At 32.6% G+C, this 23,156-nt stretch overlaps 1 protein-coding gene across 8 annotated transcripts; it reads left to right on the plus strand.

The window, feature by feature from the left end:
- The first annotated feature begins 11,941 nt into the window (after positions 1-11,941).
- On the plus strand, positions 11,942-21,410 carry LOC107905925 (uncharacterized). 8 transcript variants are annotated; one of them, XM_016832758.2, is made up of 10 exons: positions 11,948-12,214; positions 12,331-12,395; positions 13,106-13,164; positions 13,249-13,554; positions 13,758-13,818; positions 18,916-18,966; positions 19,041-19,165; positions 19,783-19,845; positions 19,953-20,077; positions 21,151-21,410. In XM_016832758.2, exons 2-10 carry the CDS (start codon positions 12,374-12,376, stop codon positions 21,284-21,286), a joined length of 948 nt encoding a protein of 315 aa, XP_016688247.1. In that variant the 5' UTR covers positions 11,948-12,214; positions 12,331-12,373; the 3' UTR covers positions 21,287-21,410. The 8 variants fall into 8 exon arrangements, with proteins under 8 accessions (XP_016688396.1, XP_016688471.1, XP_016688247.1 ...); XM_016832833.2 differs by having other exon boundaries at positions 13,249-13,536; XM_016832907.2 differs by lacking the exon at positions 18,916-18,966 and having other exon boundaries at positions 11,942-12,214.
- Positions 21,411-23,156: the final 1,746 nt, after the last annotated feature.

Raw genomic sequence — 23,156 nt, forward strand, 5'->3', positions numbered from 1 at the left:
TATTTTCAAAAACACTTAAAAATAGACGTTTTTATATTTCAAACTTTAGTAGCTTCCACGATTTGAAATAACTTAAAATATCAATGCCAGACATTAAGTAAATGTTTTTGACGAGATAATTTGCTAACATCGAGTAAAAGGTTTTAATTATAGAAATGAACTTTTAACAACAACTCGATTTTTGAATGATGCTTTGATGTGACACGCCAGATTCAGCCATAATGTCTAGGCCGGGTTACGGGTGTTACACACAAGACACGCTCGTGTGCTTTGGTCGTGGTCGAATCTGACTTAGGCCACACGACTAGCCATACACCTGTGTGCCTTGGCCGTGCTCAAGCCTAACTTACAACTGTAGGGTACCTCAGGGGACACACGGCCGTGCAACATAACCGTGTGTCACACACGGATGAGACACACGCCTGTTTCTCTGCCCGTGTGGACAAAAATAGGCTATTAGAATAACCAACTTGCCACCCTAAATGGGTCAAACCTACAAGAACCAAACCAAACATATTTGTACAACAATTTCAGCCAATTTCAACACCATGATATACATCAAACATGCCATAACATTATCAATCAATTTCAAATTCGTATCATCTATCCATTTATGTCATTCCCTAGATCATAAACATGCCAAAACTTATAGTTTCATAATATCAAAATACATAACCAAATTTCATACTAAAACTCACCAAACTTACCATTTCTCTTAGTCATTCATGAACACATCAAATAGATCATTTTGCATCACATTTCATATACCAAAATCATAACAATAACACAACCTATCAAGCCATATCACATATCTAAATATAATCATTACAAATCCCATCCAAAATACTTCTAGCCTATACATGCCATACTTTACTATATACATTTTCAAAAAGTACCAAAATGAGATTCAATAGTGTGGTGACGATCCTCGATGATCCCTAAGCTCACAGTAGCTTCGATATCTATAAAACAATGTAAACACACACAAAGTAATCTTTCAAAAGCTTAGTAAGCCACATACAAATAAACTTATCATTTAAAGCATATAAACATCATCAAATTACTTATAGTTTGGATCCAAATACCAACACAAACCTCATATTCATATACTTGGATCATAGATCATCATTTGCACATATACTTACCTTTCATTTTCAAATATAGTACACAATTCGAACGTACCTAAATCGGATACATATTCACTTTTTCATTCATTTCCTCAGAATACCCGTTGAACTATTCAGAAGCGTAAGGATACGCAGATAGATTAGAAAACATATACAATGCCAACATCCCAGATGTGGTCTTACATGTAATCAAACATCGATGCCTCCCATACAGGGTCTTACATGAAATCAGATATGATGTCGATGTCCAAGACATGGTCTTACACGTAAAACAGAAATTGATGCCAACGTCCCAGATGTGGTCTTACATGAAATCACATAACGCAATCCTATGTCATGACATATGTATCCTAACTATTCCTAAGGTTCGTACGAGGCTTTTCAAACGTCGTAACTTTTTCGATACTTTCTCGGATAGCATTTAGTTCACTCGGACATTCATTCATCACAATTCAATATCAAATGAATAATAATAATTCAATTCAAACAAGCTTATTTGTATATCGACTTACCTCGTACAGATTCAGATAGATGAAATCGGTTTTGACAACTTTCGACTTCCCCCGATCTAATTTCGTTTTCTTTAATTCTTGATCTATATAAATTCAAATTTAACTTTTTCAATCACAAATTCATTCAAAAAAACCCATAGATACATATTTAGGGCAATTTGCAAACTAGCCATCATATTTTCACATTTTGACACTTTAGTCCCTAATTCACAAAATCACAAAATACACATAATTTCCATATACTCATGCTTGGCCAAATATTCATAGCACTCATACAAGTCCAAAAATTTTATTTATTTCACATTTTAGTCCCTCAAATTACAAATTTTACAATTTAGCCCATTTTACTCAAAATCATAAAAAATCCAAAGAAAAAACATATAAACCCAACATCAAACTTTCATATTTCATCATTTAACAACATAAAGCTCATGAATTCATCCATGACACATTTTAAAATCATCATCAAAATTAGAAATTGAGACATGGCTTGGTAGTATACAAAGCAACGATTACAAAAACAGATCAAAAACCATACCTTAATCACAACCACAAGTGCTAAAACCCTAAGAGCTTTTATTCTTTCTTTTTCTTTGCTAATTTCGGCTATGAATGATAATGGATGAAAAAAATTTAAGCTTTATTTTATTAATCACATACTAATATACGTTTTACTAAAATGGCCTTATTAATATCATTTAAAATCCATTAAGTAATGTCCATTTATGACCATTCAAACTTCCAATGGTCAAATTACATAATAAGGACCTCTCATTTATAAAGCCAAATCAAATAAGCATTTTTAACAAATAGCAAGCAACTTTTACATTCTATGCAATTAGGTCCTTTTATCAAATTGAGCACACGAACAATTGAATTTTTAGACGAAACTTTCACATATGCTAATTCACATATCATAAACATAGAAAATAATATTTAACTATTTTTCTAACTCGGATATGTGGTCTCAAAACCACTGTTTCGACCAGGGTCAAAACCGGACTATTACATCAACGCCTTGTTCAAGGTAATCGATCTGTTGATGAGTACTTTAAGGAGATGGAGATCCTTATGCAAAGAGCAAATATACAAGAGATGAAGAAACTACCATAATGCGATTTGTAGATGGCTTGAATGTTTCGATAGCCAATGCTCTTAATCTTCACATCTATATTGATCTTGAGGATATGATACACAAGGTAATTGAGATTGAGCAACAATTTCAACAACATCAATCTCATCAATTTGGAGCATCACACTATTATCGTGGTACAAGTTCTAATTCTACTTTTAAGAATTCGAAACCTCTTTATGCTACTAATAAGTTGATGTCAAAACATGCTGAGATCAAACCTTTTGAGTAGAAAAGTAGGGCTCCTACAAAACATCCTTCTACATCTTTCAAGTAGCCCATTTCTACTAATTTTTCACCAAAACAACAAAGAGCTCGTGACATTGAATGTTTTACATGTAAAGGGCGTGGGCATTATAGTCGTGATTGTGCCAACACAAGACTTTTGTTGATCAAAGAAGATGGCGAATTTTGTGAACTGGAAAAAAATGATAATGAGAATTCTTTCCTTGAATTTATAGAGTTAGATGAAATAGAAACGTCATGTTCTCCTACTGAGATTTATTGTACTGAATTGAATATTCATAATACTTGTGGGGGGATATGGGAAAAGAGGAAAAATCATGTGAATAGACAGAGAGAAAAGAGACCTTTAGTGATAAAAGTCTACTTAATGGTCCAAATTTGGTAAGTGAAAATCCATTTGAGGTAAAATTGGAGAGTTTTCAAGTGAAAAAAGAAAATGAAAAGTAAGAAAATACCCATACAAAAGTGAGGAATGATAATGTTTTAACTAACTCTAACTTAAATTTGTTTAGTGGTGTTTCTTTGTTACAGGATTTCAAGGATCCATTGACGGACTCTCAATTATATTACTCTACCATCGATAAATAATTTTACTTGTGGGAAAGAGGTAAATTGAACATTGATAATTCTCCACAGGTACTAGAAGGTAAGAAAAGTAATGATACATCAGAAATTGAAATATATAGGCATCCTTTGAATATTTTTTATAAGTATGCTTCTGATTTTATTTTTCCCTATGACATGCTTTCTCAGTGGTCAAGTTTTAATAAACATGGTCTGAAAGTTTAATTGATTTTATGGGTTTATCTAGGTATTTTGTAACACCCCGTACCCGAGTCCGTCGCCGGAGTCGGACACGAGGGGTTTGCAGACTTAAATCACTTCTTTGCACAATCCATTTTAAATTTTGCAGGCAAGCTGGCTAACTGCGTCACTGTCACCTTAAAAATCATATCTTGAGTTTCACAACTCGAAAATCAGCTTCGTGATTTTTCCCTAAAACTAGACTCATATATGCATCTACAATTTTTTTCTAGAATTTTTGGTTGGGCCAATTAGTACAGTTTATTAGTCAAAGTCTCCCATGTTACAGGGATCGACTACACTGACCTTTGCGCATTACGACTTGGATATCTCCCTGTACAGGGCTTCAATACTGATGTCGTTTGTTTCTATAGAAACTAGACTCAAAAAGGAATCTATGCATATATGGCATGACTTCTAATTATCTCTGGTTAATTTATAATGAATTTCCAAAGTCGGAACAGGGAATCCAGAAACCGTTCTGGCCCTGTCTCTCGAGAACTTGAATATCTCTTAACATACTGTCCATATGATTGTTTCGTTACTTTCCTACGAAAATAGATTCATCAAGGTTCGTTTACATAATTTATTCACTATTTAATTCCATTCCTACTATTTTTAGTGATTTTTCACATCCACATCACTGCTGCTGCCAGCATCTGTTTTTTTAAGGTAAACTTTACCTATTTCATGATCCTCCATGGATCAACTAGAGTTTGTCATACATATTCCAAAAGTGATCAAGAATAACCCTTCCCATGGCTAACCGTTACCAACATTTCCATACCTCTCGACGGACAACATACAAAACAATTATAATGCTATGATCAAAGTATATTTAAGCCATTTTCGCATGGCTATCCAAATTTACACAAAACCAAAGGGTACATGACCAACAACAAAAGGGTAGTCCTATACATGCCATTTCAAAGTTCAACCAAAATTGTACCAAAAGGGGGCTTTGATAGTGTGGGAGACTTCGACTTCCAAAAATCCCGAGTCCGATAGCTGACGAGCCAAAATCTATAAAACAGAGAAACAAAGAAACGGAGTAAGCAATTTATGCTTAGTAAGTTTTGAGCAAGGGATTCCAGCACAACAAAAGTATAGCATTCATATAGCTAAACGGATAATTTCATATGCACAAATTTTCAATATCATACTTACTTCACATTACCAACCCTTATGTTCATACACAAAAGATCAACTTAGCCAAAGGCCGGTAGCTCATTTATCGACTGAGCGAATACAGATTTGTAAGGGATCAACTAATTCAAAGCACACACGAAACATACCTCATCGCTGGGATTTTACGAGCGTATTAATTTAAATTTTTACAGCAAGATCGCTCGTTCCCAAATCAAGCATCTTCGGGTCTTAACCCGGATATGGTCACTAGCATAAATGCCTTCGGGACTTAGCCCGGATATAGTCGCTAGCACAAATGCCTTCGGATCTTAGTCCGGATGTAGTCGCTTAGCACAAAAGCCTTCGGGACTTAGCCCGGATATCATTCGAGTAACCATGCACATATATCAATAAATCATGACACATTCATATTTCATTTTCATTACCAAAGCTCAAACACAAGACACTTATCACATTTACAATTTCGGCTCAATAGTCACATATAAGAGCATGATTTCGATTTACTTAAGACATAATCTAATCGAATCATAATTTAAGTCCCATTACTCGAAAACTTACCTTGGATGTTGTCGAACGATTTCGATGGCTATTCGACCACTTTTTCCTTCCCTTTATCGGATTTAGTTCCCCTTTGCTCTTGAGCTTAATTTAACAAATAAATTGATTTAATCATTTGAGCATCGAAAAGAGGAACTCAAGGTACTTGGCCCACATATATTCATTAGACATTAAAGTCACATATGTACGGAATCATGAATCAAACTCAACACATTAGTTAATACTCTCCTTAGCCGAATTTTCTAAGTCAAGATAAAGCCTTCAATATGCTTACCTATGGCCGAACAACACATCAACCTATGTACTCATTCATGTGGCCGATTATGCATGTCTATGTTGAGGCCAATTATATACTCAATACCACACACAAATGTCATACCTTTTACTAACTAATGCATTACATATTATAACTCAATACGCATCCATCATGTACTCCATAACCGAAACACCATCATATGTAAATATATACCTTGAGATATTGTATATGTCATACCAATACGTCATGTGCAAACATATATATATATGTGCAAGAGCCGAATCTCAAAGTTGATTATAACTAAACATGAACATAAATCCAAAACACAAATCTTACCTACCATGTAATAAGCATAAATCATACTTATGGATATACCATGGCCGAATAAATCACAACACCAAACCATTTCAATTTTGGTCATGGTTAAACAAAGAACTTAATGTCTCACTCAAAAATGCTAAAAAGAAAATCCAAGAGTCATCAATCCACTATCACATGTATCATTAACAAGCTTCATATTTAGCATGCAATGGCATTAACACAAAATCCACCTAGGCCGAATATCATCCCCATGACATAACAAAGATTTGAACCATGGGCTAATTAGAACTCAAGCTAGCAACTAAAAACATGCATGAATCTCATGGCACAACCTCAAACATACCTTAATCTAGATACAAGTATAGCCAAACCTCCTCCTAATCCTCTTCCAAACCAAACATGAAGCAAGAACTCCTTCCTCCTTCCTTAGAATTTTCGGCCAAAAGAAATGAATTCCTCCTTCCTTAGAATTTTCGGCCAAAAGAAATGAAAAAGGATGAACAAATTTTTTTTCTTTTCTTTAACTCACGGCAATGGGGGGGAACACTCACACACATTCTTTCTTTTTTTTTTTTTCCATTTCTTTATTACCCATACTCCTTATTTTATTTTTCCTAACATACCTCACTAACATAACATGTTTGTGACATGTTTCCACTCATAGCATGGCCGGCCACTACTAATTAGGGGGGAAATTTGACATGCAAGTCCTCCTTTTTATTACATGCACTATTAGATCCTTATAGATTAGCCTATCACATTTCAAAAGTGTCACACAAATCCTACTAACTGAATTCACATGCAATCGACTAAATCGAAGCTTGAAATTTTCACACATTCGTAATTACATATTCTAGACAATAAATATCACATTCAAACATTTCGGTGACTCGGTTTAGCAGTCCCGAAACCACTTCCCGACTAGGGTCAATTTTGGGCTATCACATATTTAAAGTTTTCTTTTGTTGAATTCAACATGTTTATTAAAAAACCTCATGCATTTGATCTTGCAACAAAATTTCCTACCTTAAACTTTAAATATGAATTTTTACATAACAATATTAAACTACTTGATTTTTATAATTATGTGAAATTCTTGACTCATCGTTGGAAATTCTTATGGATGGCCATGCATATTAAAAGAAAGTTACAAGTTATTTTTTACTTGAACACTCATGTGTTTAATATTTCTTTGTCTAGTGTTGATGGTTTGTTTTTGAAGGAGAGATACTTGATTCATGCTGATTTGGGATTTCAAAATCATATCTTTGATCCTGGAGATAGTTTGGCGCACAAGAAAGCTTAGGTAAGAATTTTATTCATTTTATTGTTGTTTATTCTAATCCCTTTTCTTTCTGTGCAGCTAAAGATTCAGGGATGAATCTTCTTGAGGAAGGGGGGAATGATGCAGGTCTCAAGGCACAATTTCAGACCCATGGATGTGATGGGTTCACACTACTTCAAGGCTCAACAACAATGTCAAAGGCTAAACAAATCAAATCAGGACTTGATCAAAGACAATATTCGAGGATGGATCTTTTTGAGGAAAGGGAGAATGATACATGCACAGGAGGGGTGAAATTTATTAGATTCCAATCATCAAAATTGCCAATTTTTAGGCTTGGGAAATCAGCAGAATTGCAACGAATTTTTGGATGGGATCCTGGCATTTTTCAATTGAGATGTCTCATGGTGTTGGAAGATCTATCTCTTAGCTTCGAAACGCATTTTGAATCACTCGATTTTGAGTTTGGGAGCTCAAGTTATGACAGTTTTAGTGAAGACTGTGCGAGCAGAATTTCTGAGCATGATTATGACGGGAATTACGAGTTTTAGGCTTTTAATTCGAGTTTAAATCATATTGAGTTCGGGTTTTAGGCTTAATTTTTATTATATGTGAGCCCAATATTTTATTTATCAGCTCTTGTTATTTTATTATTATTTTATTATGAATTTTTTATAATTATTAAGTATTTTAAGTTATTTAGGAATTTTATGTTAACAAGAAAGTTTAGTTTAAAACTACTTATTTAGATTAAATTAGAGTTCCAGTATACTTAGGAGTTTTATTTAGATTTATTTAGCTAGCCTATATATAGGCCTTCGCATTGTACACAAGATAGATAATTCATTATTATTCTATTTCTCTTTTGAGTTAATAAATTATCTCTGAGTTTTTCTTTTCAAGAATTTCTCTTGAGTTTCTTTTAGAAGAGTTTTAACAATATTTTTAGATTGTGGGGATCATCTTCAAACTTTTTCTTACTAAGGTTTTTATCTTGGAAGGGAAATTAGAGCCGCTTGAAGGGGGTTGTGGATTTTTCGTGTTTCCAAGCCTTCTTAGGACTTCTACACGCCACGTTCTATCTTTCTATTTATCTTCTTTATTCGCTTCCTTAATCTTTGATTTATTATTTTATTTTAGTTCTTTGTTTTAATTGTTTTATCTAACTTGGATTTAATTTTATTTAAGGTTGTGCCAAAATCCAAGTTTCTTTTCGAATATCTAGAGCCCTAAGTCAAATCCGCGACTTTGACAAACTTTACGATCCACTTTTACGTTCATCATTCTCATCCTTTATCATATATGATATTTATACAATTCACAATCACAACATTTAATTCAAGTATATAAATATACACAATTTAGTTACACGAACTTACCTCAACAAATGTTCGTGTACGTAAAATCTACTAATCCGACATTTCCTCTTTTCCTCGTTCTAACTCCAAATTTGGTCTATCCAGATCTGTATGAGTAAATTTAACATCAATTTAATACAATTTCAACTCAATTTATTCCAATTCACATCTTAGGCAAAATTACCATTTTGCTCCTAAAGTTTTAATAAATGACGATTTTGCCCCTAAGCTCGGAAAATAAAATTCATGCAATTTAATCATTACTGCAAGCCTAGACGATTTTTACATGTAACATTTACAGCCCATTTATTCATAAAATTTAGAATTTTTCTATGAATTTTACAACTTTTCAATTTAGTCCCTAAATCATGTTTTCATCAAAATTCACTTTGTAAAAGTTGTTTATCTATCAACAACCTTTCATATTCTACCATAAATTTCAAAATCTCAGCATATTCATCCATGGAAAAATTTTCATACTTCGATAACTTTACAAATTGATCCCCAAAATAGCTAGATTAGGTTATCCAAATTTCAAAAATATAAAAATTACTAAAAACAAGACTTGAATACTTACCTAATTAGCCAAGAAAGCTTTCTTTCTCTTTCCTAGGGTTTCCATGCATTTTGGGGAAGAAGATGACATAAAATGATGATATTTTGTTATTTAATTAATTTATCACCTTTTATTTTTCATCTTTTCAATTTCTTTCTTTTCTTTATTTTATTTTCCCTGGATGAATCATCATTCTTAACAACTAAGCATTTTTAATGGTCTAATTACCATATAAGGACCTCCACTTTAAAGTTCTATAGCTATTTAATCCTTTTAGCTATTAAAACTTAACTTTTGCACTTTGGTCATTTATCAAATTAAACATGTAATCAATAAAATTTCTTTAAAAAATTTTCACACAATATTATTATCATACTGTAGATCATAAAATAGTATTAAAATAATTTTTCTTTCCGGACTCGGATCTGTGGTCCTAAAACCACAGTTCCAATTTTATCCAAAAAAAGGGTTGTTACATTTATAGTACTTGGAAGCTTGAAAAGGTTGGAAGCGGGTCAGAGCAAAATCACACTATCCTTCAGCTCGTTTTGGTATAAAATGGCAAACTTTATTTTAAATATAATGGCATGTATAGGTTAATTAGCCAATATTGGCACAATAATGTTTTGGTTGTAACTATCCATTGGAATGGCTAGTGTTTGACATATTTTGATGTAAATATATAAGGCCTTATCATGTTTGTTGTGTGTATTGAAATGGTTAAATGATGGAAGTTATATAAGTATGTTAAGAATTTCAAGAATTGGTAAAATACATACATAAATGTTTATATGGTTAATTAGGTAAAATTAAATACTTGGACAAATGTGATGATATTTCATGTAAAAGACTTAGATATTGACTTGGTTTGAGAGTTGTAATTTGGCTTGTGAATGTGCTTAAATGGTGTTGTAGGTGAAAGACAATTTGGGTGAGAAAAGTGGCCTATAAAATGGCCTATTTTGTCTACAGGGGTAGAGAAATGGGCATGTGTCTCAGCCGTGTGTGACACAAGGCCATGTGCACAGGCATGTAGTTTGGCCGTGTGTCCCTTGCATATTAAATTTGAGAAACAGAATGCATTGAATTGTTCATATGGGCAGAGATACGGGTATGTGTATCAGCCATGTGTGTCACACGGCCTAGCACATGGCCGTGTGACCCCTGCACTTAATTATTGAAATTAAATTTGTTTACACATCCTAGCACATGGGCGTGTGGTTGGTCATGTGACCTAAGTTAGAGAGTTACACGGGTATGGACACGGGCTAGGACATGGCTTTGTGCCTCACATCGATTGCCCACACGGCCTGGCCACACGGGCATATGTGCCCTGCACATAATTTTTTTTTTGAAATTTCGTAAAAAATTCTCTGAGTTCTCGATTTGGTCCCAACTTGTTTCTATTGCATAAATTAGACCTCGAGGGTTCATTTAAAGGACAATATGATTGATTATGTATGATTTCAAATATGAATAGTAAATAATACGATTTAATTATATTTGATCTGTAAACTCTGGTAATGCTCCATAACCCTGTTCCGGTGATAGATATGGGTTAAGGGTGTTACAAAACAACTAACTAAATGTAGACTTCCTTAAATCTACACATCTAACAAAAGCTAAATATGTATAACAAGTTACTTCTAAACGATTAGCTATCTTGTAAGTGAGCATATGATGATTCGTTCATTGCAAGTATCAAAGTAATTTCTTAGCTTTCTAATGGTCCTATCTTGGATTACTCTAATATCTGCCTAGCTTGCAACAACAAAATTATGTATGTTTCTGTACAAGTTTGAGCATACATCAAACTCCCAGCAACAAACGCATTAGAAATCTTCTTCATTTGTTCTTATTCCAATTGATTCTTTGGACATTGAATAAGATTAAATTTATCCCTTTTCTAGGCCGAAACTATTCCTATTGAATATTTTTCCATCTCGAATCTCTTTGAAATTTTATTAATATATATTTTAGACAATCCTAACAATCATTGCCATTTATCACAAAACATTTCATTTCAAAATTATTAGAGAAGAACTTATTGGTTTCATATAATAAACCAAAATCGTTTATGGCTACCAGAATATCTTAAACATATAGAATAAGAAAAATAAATTTGTTCCCACTGACCTTGACATATATACATTGATCAGCATTCTTTTCCTTAAAACTAAAGGAAGTTTTGATGAGAAGTTTGTTTAAGTCCATATATTGACTTATTTAATTTGTACACCATGTGTTTCTATTTTTTTAACTAAAAATTCAACGCCTTAAAATTTTTGATTTAGTAACAGGTATTGTTCCACGATAGAGATGGTGAAATTATGAGGAAAAATAAAAAATGAGTGTATTAAATAAAATTTAAGAAATTAATTACATATTTGGAGAAAGAAAATTTAGTGAGTATGAATGTAAACTCTAAATAATAGAAACATATCAAATTGAAAGAGATAGAAGATTGTAAAGACTAAAGTGTAATTTGACTAAGCCGAGAGAATATGAGTTAATAATGAATATGGGTTAAGAAGATGAAAAGAAAAATGTATTAGTGTTAAAGGAAGTCTCAATCGAGCTGAATTGAAAAAAAAAGTGAAAGTACAAGAACTAAACTGTAATTTTATCATTTGACGGAGAAAGGACATAAATCTTATTTTCTATTTCGAGAAGTTCATGTCTCGCTACGCCCTTAACCCACAAATATATGGATGGTGTTGCTTTCAAAAGCATACGATATTTCATATTTTGTGCTCTTAACTTCACCCAGTTTCTGACTTCCTCGCCCTTGTAATCCTTATCATATATGGCAGCTTCTCTAGATGCTCTCTTCTTGTTTGGATAAATTTGATATCTTCATTTCGAAATTCCAGTTGGGAACTTAGAAATACAGAAACTGCAGGAATAAAGGTTTGGTTTGGCTTCAATTGAATTACTCTCTGTCATAGATATGCACAAATACTTTCTGTGTTTCTTTCTTTCATGTTTTGACTATCTTGCTTTATTATGAATTCTGGGTCTGACAGCTTAAAGGGTGCATCCACTTTGATTTTGACGCTGGAACCAGCTATGGGTTTGCTCACTATAAACTGTTAGTGCCACTTCTCCATGACTTCCCTTTCTTGTTCTTTTTGTTTCACCAACCAATATGCTTAGTTAAAAGAATGCTGAAATTGGGTAAGTTTTAATGTTGTTCATGTTAGTTCTTCCATCACCGTGTATCAGATTTGACAGGGTATAATCAATTGACGCCCGTTCTAAGAAGCTCGAGTTTGATTCAACTTGAAACTCGATACTTGAAGCTTACCTCGAACTCTATTCACTTTCACTTCTAGAGTTAAGCTCAAGGTTAAAATTCAAGAAAAAAATTTGAAATGCTCAGGCGTACTCAATTTTTCGTTTTTAACTATGTTTGTTTAGCCGGTAACAATATACTAAACTCCCATGCTTATGCTCATTTAATTAAATTTAATTTATTTGGTAATAGGCTTGAATCTCATTCTCGACTTAAAAACTCGATTATTTATGTTGGAACTGAGATTTTTTAATGCTACTTAAGAATAATATATATTAAATAGCCTAGCGAACTACTCGAGGCAAACATCAGAATAATCTAGCTCATTTGATAGCTTTACCTTGAGCTTGACTTGATAATGTCAAAATCGAATCTAGTTTCTTTCGTCGAACCTAAGTACCTTGTTTATACCCTTAAGATTTGACTCAGAAACTAAGTTATTAGTAAAAATAAAAAAGCTTATCTTTATTCTTTGTTGATGTGAAAAATTGGTGATATATGAATAGGTGGCATGTTTGTTAGATACTATGGAATCAAAGAGCTTTCACCCCGAAACTCAATCATTGTAAGCCATCTAATCTTCCTGAATTTGATAAGTAGTTTGCCTTCAGGTCCTACAAGTTTTATACATATATCCTTTCATCCGCAGAGCACTAAATTTAGTGCAAGGGCCTTTGCTAGTCGCAAACCAATGAAAAAATCAAGAAGAGAGGGGCGGCCAAGTAAAAGTTTCACCTTGCAGACTAAAGAGACCTTACCAGAAGACATCAATGGTCTAGCTGATATGCATCCTTCCAACGATGGCAATACTAATAATGGGAAAAGCGTAGATTCAACTCCACCGGATATCATTTCCATTCCTTCCAGGAGTAATGTGCTTCAAGCCTGCACCATCACTTCTGGGTTGATAGCTGCTTTGGGTCTAATAATTAGACAGGTTTGCTTCAGCACGCATGTATGGTAGCTTGATTTCTATGATCTTATTCTTTGCTTTTAGACCTCTTTTTATGTCCATTACTTGTTTAGTAGCTTAAGTAACTTTGGCTTTTCTTCAGTTCAACATGATCAAGTCACCAAACCAGTGAGTTTGTGACTTGACTTAAGTTTTCTTAATTGGTAAAATATCTTTAAGTTGTATATTGTAATTGTAATCTGCAGCTATCGCATGTTGGGTCGATGGAAGGACTACCCATTCTTGACTGCTCCACGGAAGTATCATGTATATATTTCATTTAACCTTCCTCCCTAAACGGTTTCCGAAAATTGGTTTTGTTTCTGCTTTTTCTGCCTTTAGTGTTTGATCGAATTACAAACCAAGAGATGACCCTTTAAAAATTAAGTTGAGTTCACAAGGATAAATTTAGCAATTTAAACTGTTGTCTTAATTCAGGTATAATATTTGTGGTTCATTGGATTAAATGGCATGTAGGACTATAATGCAGGGTCAAGAATTGGCCTCAATCATGTTAGAAATGGTCGGAAACTGCAAAACAATTTGCTGCCTGCCAGATGAGGGGCCTGTGAATTGCCCTGTTAAAAGAACTCTTACATTTGACATAGTGGAAAAAGCTGCATAAAGTCTTAGCTTTAGCATTGCTTGTGGAATGACATAGTGTAGTCTGGTCTGCAGGTTCTTTTTTCAAATGGAAATCATAGGCCCTGAGAGGATTCAAAAATGATTATTTGTTGATTAAGGTTTCGTTGAAAGGAGTTTCACAATACAAACTCCAATTATCAACTAAATTCAGAAATGCCTGATCACCATGGAGAGATAGGGAAAAGAAATGAAGGAAATGGGAGGGAGGAGGGATAGGGGGGAGAGGACAATGTTTGAATGAAGTGCTGCAAGAGTTTCTTTTTTTTATCTGTGTATATTTGTTTCGATACTTGGTTTGTTGAAGTTTCTAAGAATATCTTTTCAAATGCTTAAAATGAAGCCACTAGATCTGCATAGATTTTGAAACACAGGTTATTTGCTAACCCTAGGTATTGAAAATGCATTCAGCTTATAAAATCATGAGAACGGTTGATTCTTTCTCGAAACAGTTTTAGATCCAATGCTTATCAAGAAGCTGGAGGATTTTGTTGAAATACGTGAAGACCCGTATAATTTGGAGATATTTTTAAGTTATTTAGGTAGATAGATTTTAGAATAATTAATTGAGATTTGTTAGGAATATTTTATTTCATCTTTTAGTAGTTTACTGGAGAAGTCAAGCAACCACAGGTGAGTGATCCAAAGATGAGCACGCGGAGGTGAGAAAATTTTATGATAATTGCGTGGCTTATTAATTCTATAGAAGCATCTATAGGTAAACCTTTTCTTTTTCTCCCAACTGTTAAAGATGTTTGAGATGCTGTGAAAGACACCTATTTAGATTTAGAAAACGCTTTACAGATCTTTGAGTTAAAAATAAAACTCTAGAAGGCTAGGTAAGGGGAAAAAGAAATTACTTTTATTATAATTAGATGATGTCTCTTTGGCAAGAACTAGATCAATGCTATAATGATGAATGAGAGTGTACCGAAGATAGTGTAAAAGCTATGAAAAAAGAGGAGAATGAGCGAACTTATTTATTTCTCGCTGGTTTAAATAAAGAATTTGATGAAGTGAGATCTCGGATCCTAGGAAAAAATCGCTTTCAACACTCCGTGAGATTTTTTTTTGAGGTTAGAAGAGAGGAGACAAGAAGAAAAATAATGTTAAGGCTAGGATTTGAAGCTAACGATGATAATTTTGCTCTTGTGACTGTTAAAAATAATGATGACAGTGAAAAAAGAAAAAAAACCTTAGTGCAACCATTGCAAAAAATATTGACATACTTGAGAAACATGTTGGAAGCTTTATGAAAAATCGAAAAATGGGAGAAAAAGGAGTAGCAATGGTCGTGGTTCACAATTTGGGGATAGTAGAGCTTTCCAAATGACTATTGAAAATCATGAGCAGCAAGTTGTCTGGAAGGTTCTCCATTCACTAAGGAACAACTAGAGTGTCTATACAAACTTTTTCAATCACCACAGTTACAGATGAATTCTTCTATTCTTGACTCATCCAATAGTCCTTCTTCATTTACCCAATCAGGTATTGATTTTCCTATTTTTCTCAGTATCAAGTCTTGTAAAACAAACACATGAGTCGTTGATTCTGGAGCTAGTGATCACGTGACTTGTAGTCATTTTCTTTTCTCAACTTACACACCTTGTGCAAAAAAAAAAGGATCAAAGTAGTAGATGGGTTGTTCTAGCAATAGCCGGGAAAGGCACAATTAAAATTTCGCTTTTCTTAGTTTTACATGATGTTTTACATGTGCCAAATATAGCTTATAATCTCATATCAGTCAGTAAATTATCCCAGTCCTCAAATTATTGTGTTGTATTTGACTTCTCTATTTGTAAATTTCAAGGCATGGTCTCGGGAGGATGATTGGCAATGCTAAAGATTTTCCAGTTTACTATTTTTTACTATTTAAGACATTTGTTACCTGATCTTTTTAAGAATAAAAGTCTTTCATATCATTGTGAATTTTGTGAATTGGTTAAACATAATCTGTCATTTTTTCACCTAAAATATATAAAGCTTCCAAGCATTTTTCGTTAATTCATAGTGATGTTTGGGGATCTTTGAGAGTTTTAACTTTTTCAAGAAAACGTTGGCTTGTCACATTTATTGATGATCATACTCGTATTTGTTGAGTGTTTTTACTAAAAGATAAGTTTGAAGTTAAAAATGTGTTTCAATCTTTTTATACTATGGTGAAAACACAATTTGGTGTGAAAATAAAAGTATTTCGGAGTGACAATGGTAGAGAATTTTTTAGCGACCAATTAGACGTTTTCTTAACCAAATATGGAATAGTCCACCAAAGCTCTTGTACAAATACATCACAACAAAATGTGATTGCAGAAAGAAAAACCTGCCATCTTTTGGAAGTAACTAGAGCTTTGATGTTTACTAGTCAGGTACCATGTTATCTTTGGGGAGAAGCCTTATTATCGAATATATATCTTATTAATAAAATGCCCAGTAAAACTCTAATTTATAGAACTTCTTTTAGTTTTTTTAAAGATAGCTTTCCTAACTCTAAATTGATCATAGATTTTCCTTTCCAAGTTTTTGGGTTTAGTGTTTTTATTCATCTTCTCAGCCAAGGTAAACTAGATCCTAGAGAAAAAAGAAGTCTTTATTGGGTACCCTTCTAATAAAATGGGTTACAAATGTTGCGATCCAATTGATGAGAAGGTTATTGTTATTATGGATGTCACATTTGTTGAAACACAATCTTATTTTGATTCCAATCTTCAAGGAGGAAATTGTAGCAAAGAAGATTCAATAATTGATCAAGAAAATACTAAAAATATACAACATAGGGATTCTAATAATGGGGAAGGCGAATTTATGATCAACACATAAATTAATTATGTTAATGTTGTTAATAAAAAAGAGTATGAAGTTGTAGAGCTGATCATTAGAATAGGGAACAAACAAAGGAATTGCTGGTTTACTCAAGAAGAAACCGGAATTATGAAAGTGGAATCCACCAGATTCATCACCAAGAATTCGACTAGCAAAATCTTGTCAAAAGTCCAGGTAAAACTCATAATCTAATCAACGAATTTTCTAATGTAGATATTCCAATTGCTAAAAGAAAAGGTGTTAGAAATGTTGTCAAATATCCCATATCTAACTTTGTGTCTTATAAAGTCTTGTCTTTGACATTCTCAGCCTTTATTTTGTGTCTTGATACTGTGGAAATACCTAAAAATGTGAAAGATGCTTTATAGGTTCCTGAAGATGCTTTACAGGTTCCTGAATGGAAGGAGGCTATTTTAGAGGAGATACACACTCTTGAAAAAATAGGTACATGGGAAACAGTGGAATTACTTGTAGGAAAAAAACTGTGGGTTGTAAATGGGTGTTCACAACCAAATTCAATCTGGATGGATCTTTAGATAAATACAAAACTCGACTAGTGGTTAAAAGGTACACTCAAACATACGGGATAGACTACCTTGAGACATTTGTTCCAATAACCAAGTTAAATTCTGTTAGAATTCTTTTATCCATTGTTAATTTTGATTGGTTTTTACAATAGCTAGATGTGAAGAATGCTTTACTAAATAGGAAACTTGAAGAAGAAATTTACATGAATCCTCTTCCAGGTTTTGAAGAAAAATTTGAAACTCAAGTATGTAACTTCAAGAAATCTTTGTATGATCTAAAGGAGTATCCTCGAGCTTGGTTCGAATGATTCACTCAGGTTGTTAAAAAACAAGATTACTCACAAGGGCAAACTGATCACACAATGTTCTACTGACACTCACAAAGAGGTAGAATAACTATTATTATAGTTAATGACGATGATATCATTCTTACAGGAGATGATATGGATGAAATAAGGTGTCTTAAAGAGCATCTAACTTTGGAGTTTGAGATCAAAGACTTGGGTCCTTTAAAATACTTCATTGAAATGAAAGTTGTTCGATCAAAGAAGGGCCTTGTGGTCTTTCAGAAAAATATGTGATTGATCTTTAAAAGGAGGTTGGGATGAGTGGTTGCCGCCCAACTGACACATCAATTGATCCAAATGTAAAATTCGAAAATAAAGAAGATTAGTGAAAAAGGTCAAGTGTTTATGCCGTTTGTTACTTCAAAACAACAGATTGCTGATATACTCACCAATGGCTCTTTAAAACAATCTTTGATTTTCTTGTAAGCAAGTTGGGCATGATTGATATATATGCACTAACTTGAGGGAGGGTGTTAAAATACGTGAAGCCCATAGAGTTTGGGGATATTTTTTTTAGTTATTTAGGTAGATAAATCTTAGAAGCCATAGAGTTTTTGAAATTTTTTAAGAATATTTTATTTTATCTTGTAGTATTTTACTAGAATAAGAGAATTATTTTCCTAGTTAGGTTATGACTCTTTTTTCTATTTAAATTCTATTCTTTACTTAATAAAATTTAGAATAGATTTATTTAATACTCTCTTGAAAACTTTCAGATTCTATCTTGATATGAAATAATATTTTTTTAAGGGTTCTCACTATGTTTCTCAAACTTGGGTGCAAGTGTTCGATACGGGTATAGTAATTTTAAAAAAAAAAAAGGTTCTTTCATGTATTTGAATAGTCTTTGGTGAGCTATGTCCTCGTACCTATATCTCAACATGGGTGCACTTTAGGAAAAATGAATAATCTGACTAATATAGGTTTCTTACGTCTGTGTTTGAGCATGCAAGTAAGTTCATCCTATGATGCTTGGATTTGTCACTTTTTTTTTTAAGTACTCATGTCGAACACATATTTGAATATAGGTACAGGGATATTATCCTTCAAATACATGGAAAAACTTAGAAACTACCGTTGTACGGAACTCGCACCCAAATCCAAGCAATATAGCTATTTCAAATAGAATCATTGCCTCTCCATTTGTTTGCAGTTGGTTTCGAGTTGTGGCACCTTGAGTTGATCACTGGATTGGTTTTGATAATTTCCTCGTGCCGGTACATACTATTGAAGACGTGGCGATATTTTGCTGAGTCAAGTGATACAGCCAATAAGCAGGTAGGTGCCTACTCATTTTATGGCTTGGTCTTTACATAGACTTCCAATAGGTTCATTGTTAATAGGTGTGAGCAAAATGCCACTTTACCAAGATGGATCAAATTCAATTAATTCAATTCAATTTGTTTGGTTTGGATTGATAGTTCGATTTATGTGTTTATTCGTTCAGTTTGTGATTTTTCTTTTCCAAACCGAACCATCTGATAAACGAACACAATTACAAAACAAATAAGTTGCGTTATGTTAATTTTCCTTTGGTTCTAAAAATTTTAACATTATGTAACCCAACCCAATATGAGTGAGAAACTAAAACAACCAGCCAAACCAATTCAGTTTGGTTAGTTTGGGTTTCTTACTCATATTTCTGTCAGTTTGTTTGGTTTTCTAAGTTTCTTTGGTTTTTTGGAACTTAGAGCTGAACCAACCGAACCAACTGAATACTCACTCCTAGCTGTTAAGGTTCGGTTTTAGATTAGCTTATCAGGTTTTGTATAACTGAAATTACTTTGAGCCAAGGAGGTGTCTGGTTATTTGTCTGCTGAATCTGTAGGGGCTGGATTTTCTCTTAAAATCTTCATATATTATTTTCTGAACCTCAAAAACATCTTCCTTTGCAGATTCTTTCTTCGCTGCAGCCTTATGATTACTTGGTTGTCGCATTTTTGCCTGGGATGAGTGAGGTAGCTGAAAGAACTATTTCCGATTTCCGACAACTCTTTTTTCCCCTTTTCTTTCTTTAATGCTGATATGTGATATACCATACTAATCAAACTTGCACAATGTGTAGGAACTCCTTTTTCGTGGCGCACTGCTCCCGGTTTTGGGATTTGACTGGAAGAGTGTTATAGTTGTTAGCACACTTTTTGGTGTTCTACACTTGGGCAATGGGAGAAAGTATTCCTTTGCAGTGTGGTATATGCTTCTAACATCTTACTGATTTAATGCTTGATATTATGCCTCTTTTTCAGCATATATACCATCATGAATTGATCAAAGTTTTCTATTGTATTTCATGGTGAACATACCAAAAAATTATACACCTTTTTTTAATGATTTGGCACCTTAATCAGGTAACTGAATTTGTATTTCATCAACATATTTCCCCAATTGATTAACGCTGTTACATAAATTGTGATGTGGCATGGTTTGCTCAAATACCAAGTCATCACGTGTAAGGTCAAATGCTGATGTGGCATTGATTTGACACATGACAACTTGATACTATGTTAACATTTTATGTAATGGTATTAGTCCATCGGGCTAACTTGTTTCACTATTCAGGAACTTGAATTTTGATTATGAATTTCTTTTACCTACCAAATCGTCAAAAGGTATCGGGATCAATTTACATATTAACCATTCTTAAAATTATTTCAAAGTCAAGTCAGTTGTCAGTGCAATATGTTGCAACATTATTCTTACAATAGGTTTCAAAATTATTTGTAAGACAATGAGAACAATTTGAGAACTAATACTAGTTGAACTTCTCTCATTGTCTTACATTAATTTTGAATCCTATGTTACTAAAAGCTCGGGTGTGAGAGTTGGGTACGGATAGGTGATGTGTCTGACTTGGGTATGTTTATCCTTTGTCTGAGTTTTTTCATGAATTTTGAGGACACTTAGAAGGTTATATCCTTGTACTTACTTATAGATAAGTTTCAGACATATGTATTTCAACAAAAATGAAAAATTAGAGCAACATAGATAGAAACCTATGTTATCCAGGCACAATGTGGAGAGTCAGATTTAGGTACTTGTATGATACATGTAATTTCCATTCCTTAGAATCTTCTCTATGCCTTTTGAGGATCCTTAGAAGGTCATAATCCCGTCCTCATGTCCAGATGTGTGTTGGACATAGGCGTCTAATATGGATATTTCAAAAAAAAAAAAAAAAGAAAGTTGAGTAACTTAGATTGACTTTCTAGTTTTTACTAAGTTTGTATGATCATATATTATTTGGGTGATATTGTATGTTCCAGGGCAACTTTTGTCGGCATTGTGTATGGTTATGCAACAATCATGTCATCTAGTGTCATCGTTCCCATGGCTTCCCATGCATTGAACAACCTTGTTGGAGGGCTTCTCTGGCGCTATACTTCAAAGTCTTTAGAGTGAGAATTAGATGTCATTTTGGGTTTTAAATAAAGTTTTACACTTTCTTGAATATACGTCATCTATGTTATCTGGATTTAGATGTGTTGGATATGGGTAATTCAAGTATCCTATTTTATTGTTCTAATTCTTTTTCAATATATTTAAATGATCATCCCCTTATATTCATATTAGAATATGTGTTTCAAGACGGGTATGCTCATTTTTTTTTCCGATAGTGTTGCGGCATCATACTCTCGAATTTGTGTCTGAATATGTGTAAGCATGTGGGATATTGGTATGTTTTGATACTGGTACATGTAAGAGATGAATATTTTAAGAAAAAAAATTGGGTACCATAGGATGTCAGTCATTGTCTACTATTCATCATCATATGTATATTGTCCATTAATGAAAGTAATTCTTGTATTTGTGTCGGTTTTTTCTTGACATTATGAAACCTCAATTTCGCATGAAGAAGCACATGAATCATGTTTTATTGTTGTGGTTTCCTCATCACATTGACAACGTTGTGCACTTTTTAAAAGTTTAAATAAATAATATCATTTGCTTGCAATTCTGCTTAGCTACAAATGGTTGCTTTGTTGGCAATTATGTGACAGCGAAACAACACTAATTGAAATATATAATTCAAATATTTAAATTCAATTTTTTTAAAAGAAATTAATTTAGGAAATCATTTTTATTAACAATTAGCATATTACAAATTTCAGTTTTAAATTAATTATTTATCTGTACCCATTTTTAAAAATATAATCATCTCGTGTATATATTATTATTCAACATTTAAATTTTAAATAATGATAACTTATTAGTAAGACATAATTGAGGTTATATAAAATGTTTTAAAAATTTATATGAAAAATAAAATATTAATAAAACATGTTATACAAGATAATAAATATATTTTCTCGAACACTAGATAATATTAAACTACTAATAATTTAGTAGTCGATTTCATAATTAGAATTGTATTAATTACATGAGATATTAATAAATAAAATAACTTTCATATTTATACATATAGAAATTTTTATGGTTTAATGTTTATATAATTTTTTGGTCTAGTGACAAGAGTATTATGTTGTATATATAAAAGCTTTGATTCAATCTCAAGCAATCCCATTCCCCTCCATTAGTTATAAAAAAATTGTAATTATTTTTGTTGTTAATTGAGTTTCAGCTCAGTTGGTATCGACATTATTACCAATGCAGGATGATATGGATTCAAGCGCGTTAAAGCATATTTATTTTCCTATTTAAGAATTGATGAGGGGTTATAATTAGTTATAAACTTTATATAAAATAAAATTATAATTATACTTTTAAATTTAAAATTATTTCATCTTATTAACATTCACAATTTAATCAAGGTGTTAAAAAAAATCTAACCTTTAAATAAATAAAATATTTAGAAAATGATTAGTAGATTAAAATAGTTGAAATTGTCACATTACATATTAATAATATTGTAGTAAATAATTAAAAAATTGCTGAAAGTATTTAATAGATCCTTCTATTATAGGGATCAAATCAAATTAGCATTCTATTATTATATTGAGTAATTTAGTCCCGTACTATTAAGAAGAATCAACCACATTTTAGCAGAGTTAACATTTATTGTTTAAAAATGACGTGAAAAATATTTTGTTTATTGACAATTCAACTTAAAAAAAATTCACTTGTAAAATGATAAAATCTTTAAAAATATTAATTATGTTAAATGGTAAATTACAATTTTTAAACAATAAATATTAATTTTGCTAATATTTGGTCTTATTTGATTCTTTTTAATAATACAAATACTAAATTGATTTATTTAATAGTGGAGGGACTGGGACTAATTTGATAAAGCCTTCATAATATAGGGACC

This window comes from Gossypium hirsutum, chromosome A05 (assembly GCF_007990345.1).
Source record: "Gossypium hirsutum isolate 1008001.06 chromosome A05, Gossypium_hirsutum_v2.1, whole genome shotgun sequence".
Taxonomy (NCBI): Eukaryota; Viridiplantae; Streptophyta; class Magnoliopsida; order Malvales; family Malvaceae; genus Gossypium; species Gossypium hirsutum.

What these genes read in the sequence shown, in the direction of transcription:
- LOC107905925 (XM_016832758.2), top strand. Translation starts at nt 12,374, where the DNA reads ATGGGTTTGCTCACTATAAACT. An exon ending in GGGTTTGCTCACTATAAACT is followed by an intron (nt 12,396 to 13,105) that starts GTTAGTGCCACT and finishes ATATATGAATAG; the next exon opens with GTGGCATGTTTGTTAGATAC. An exon ending in TTTTGCCTGGGATGAGTGAG is followed by an intron (nt 19,846 to 19,952) that starts GTAGCTGAAAGA and finishes CACAATGTGTAG; the next exon opens with GAACTCCTTTTTCGTGGCGC.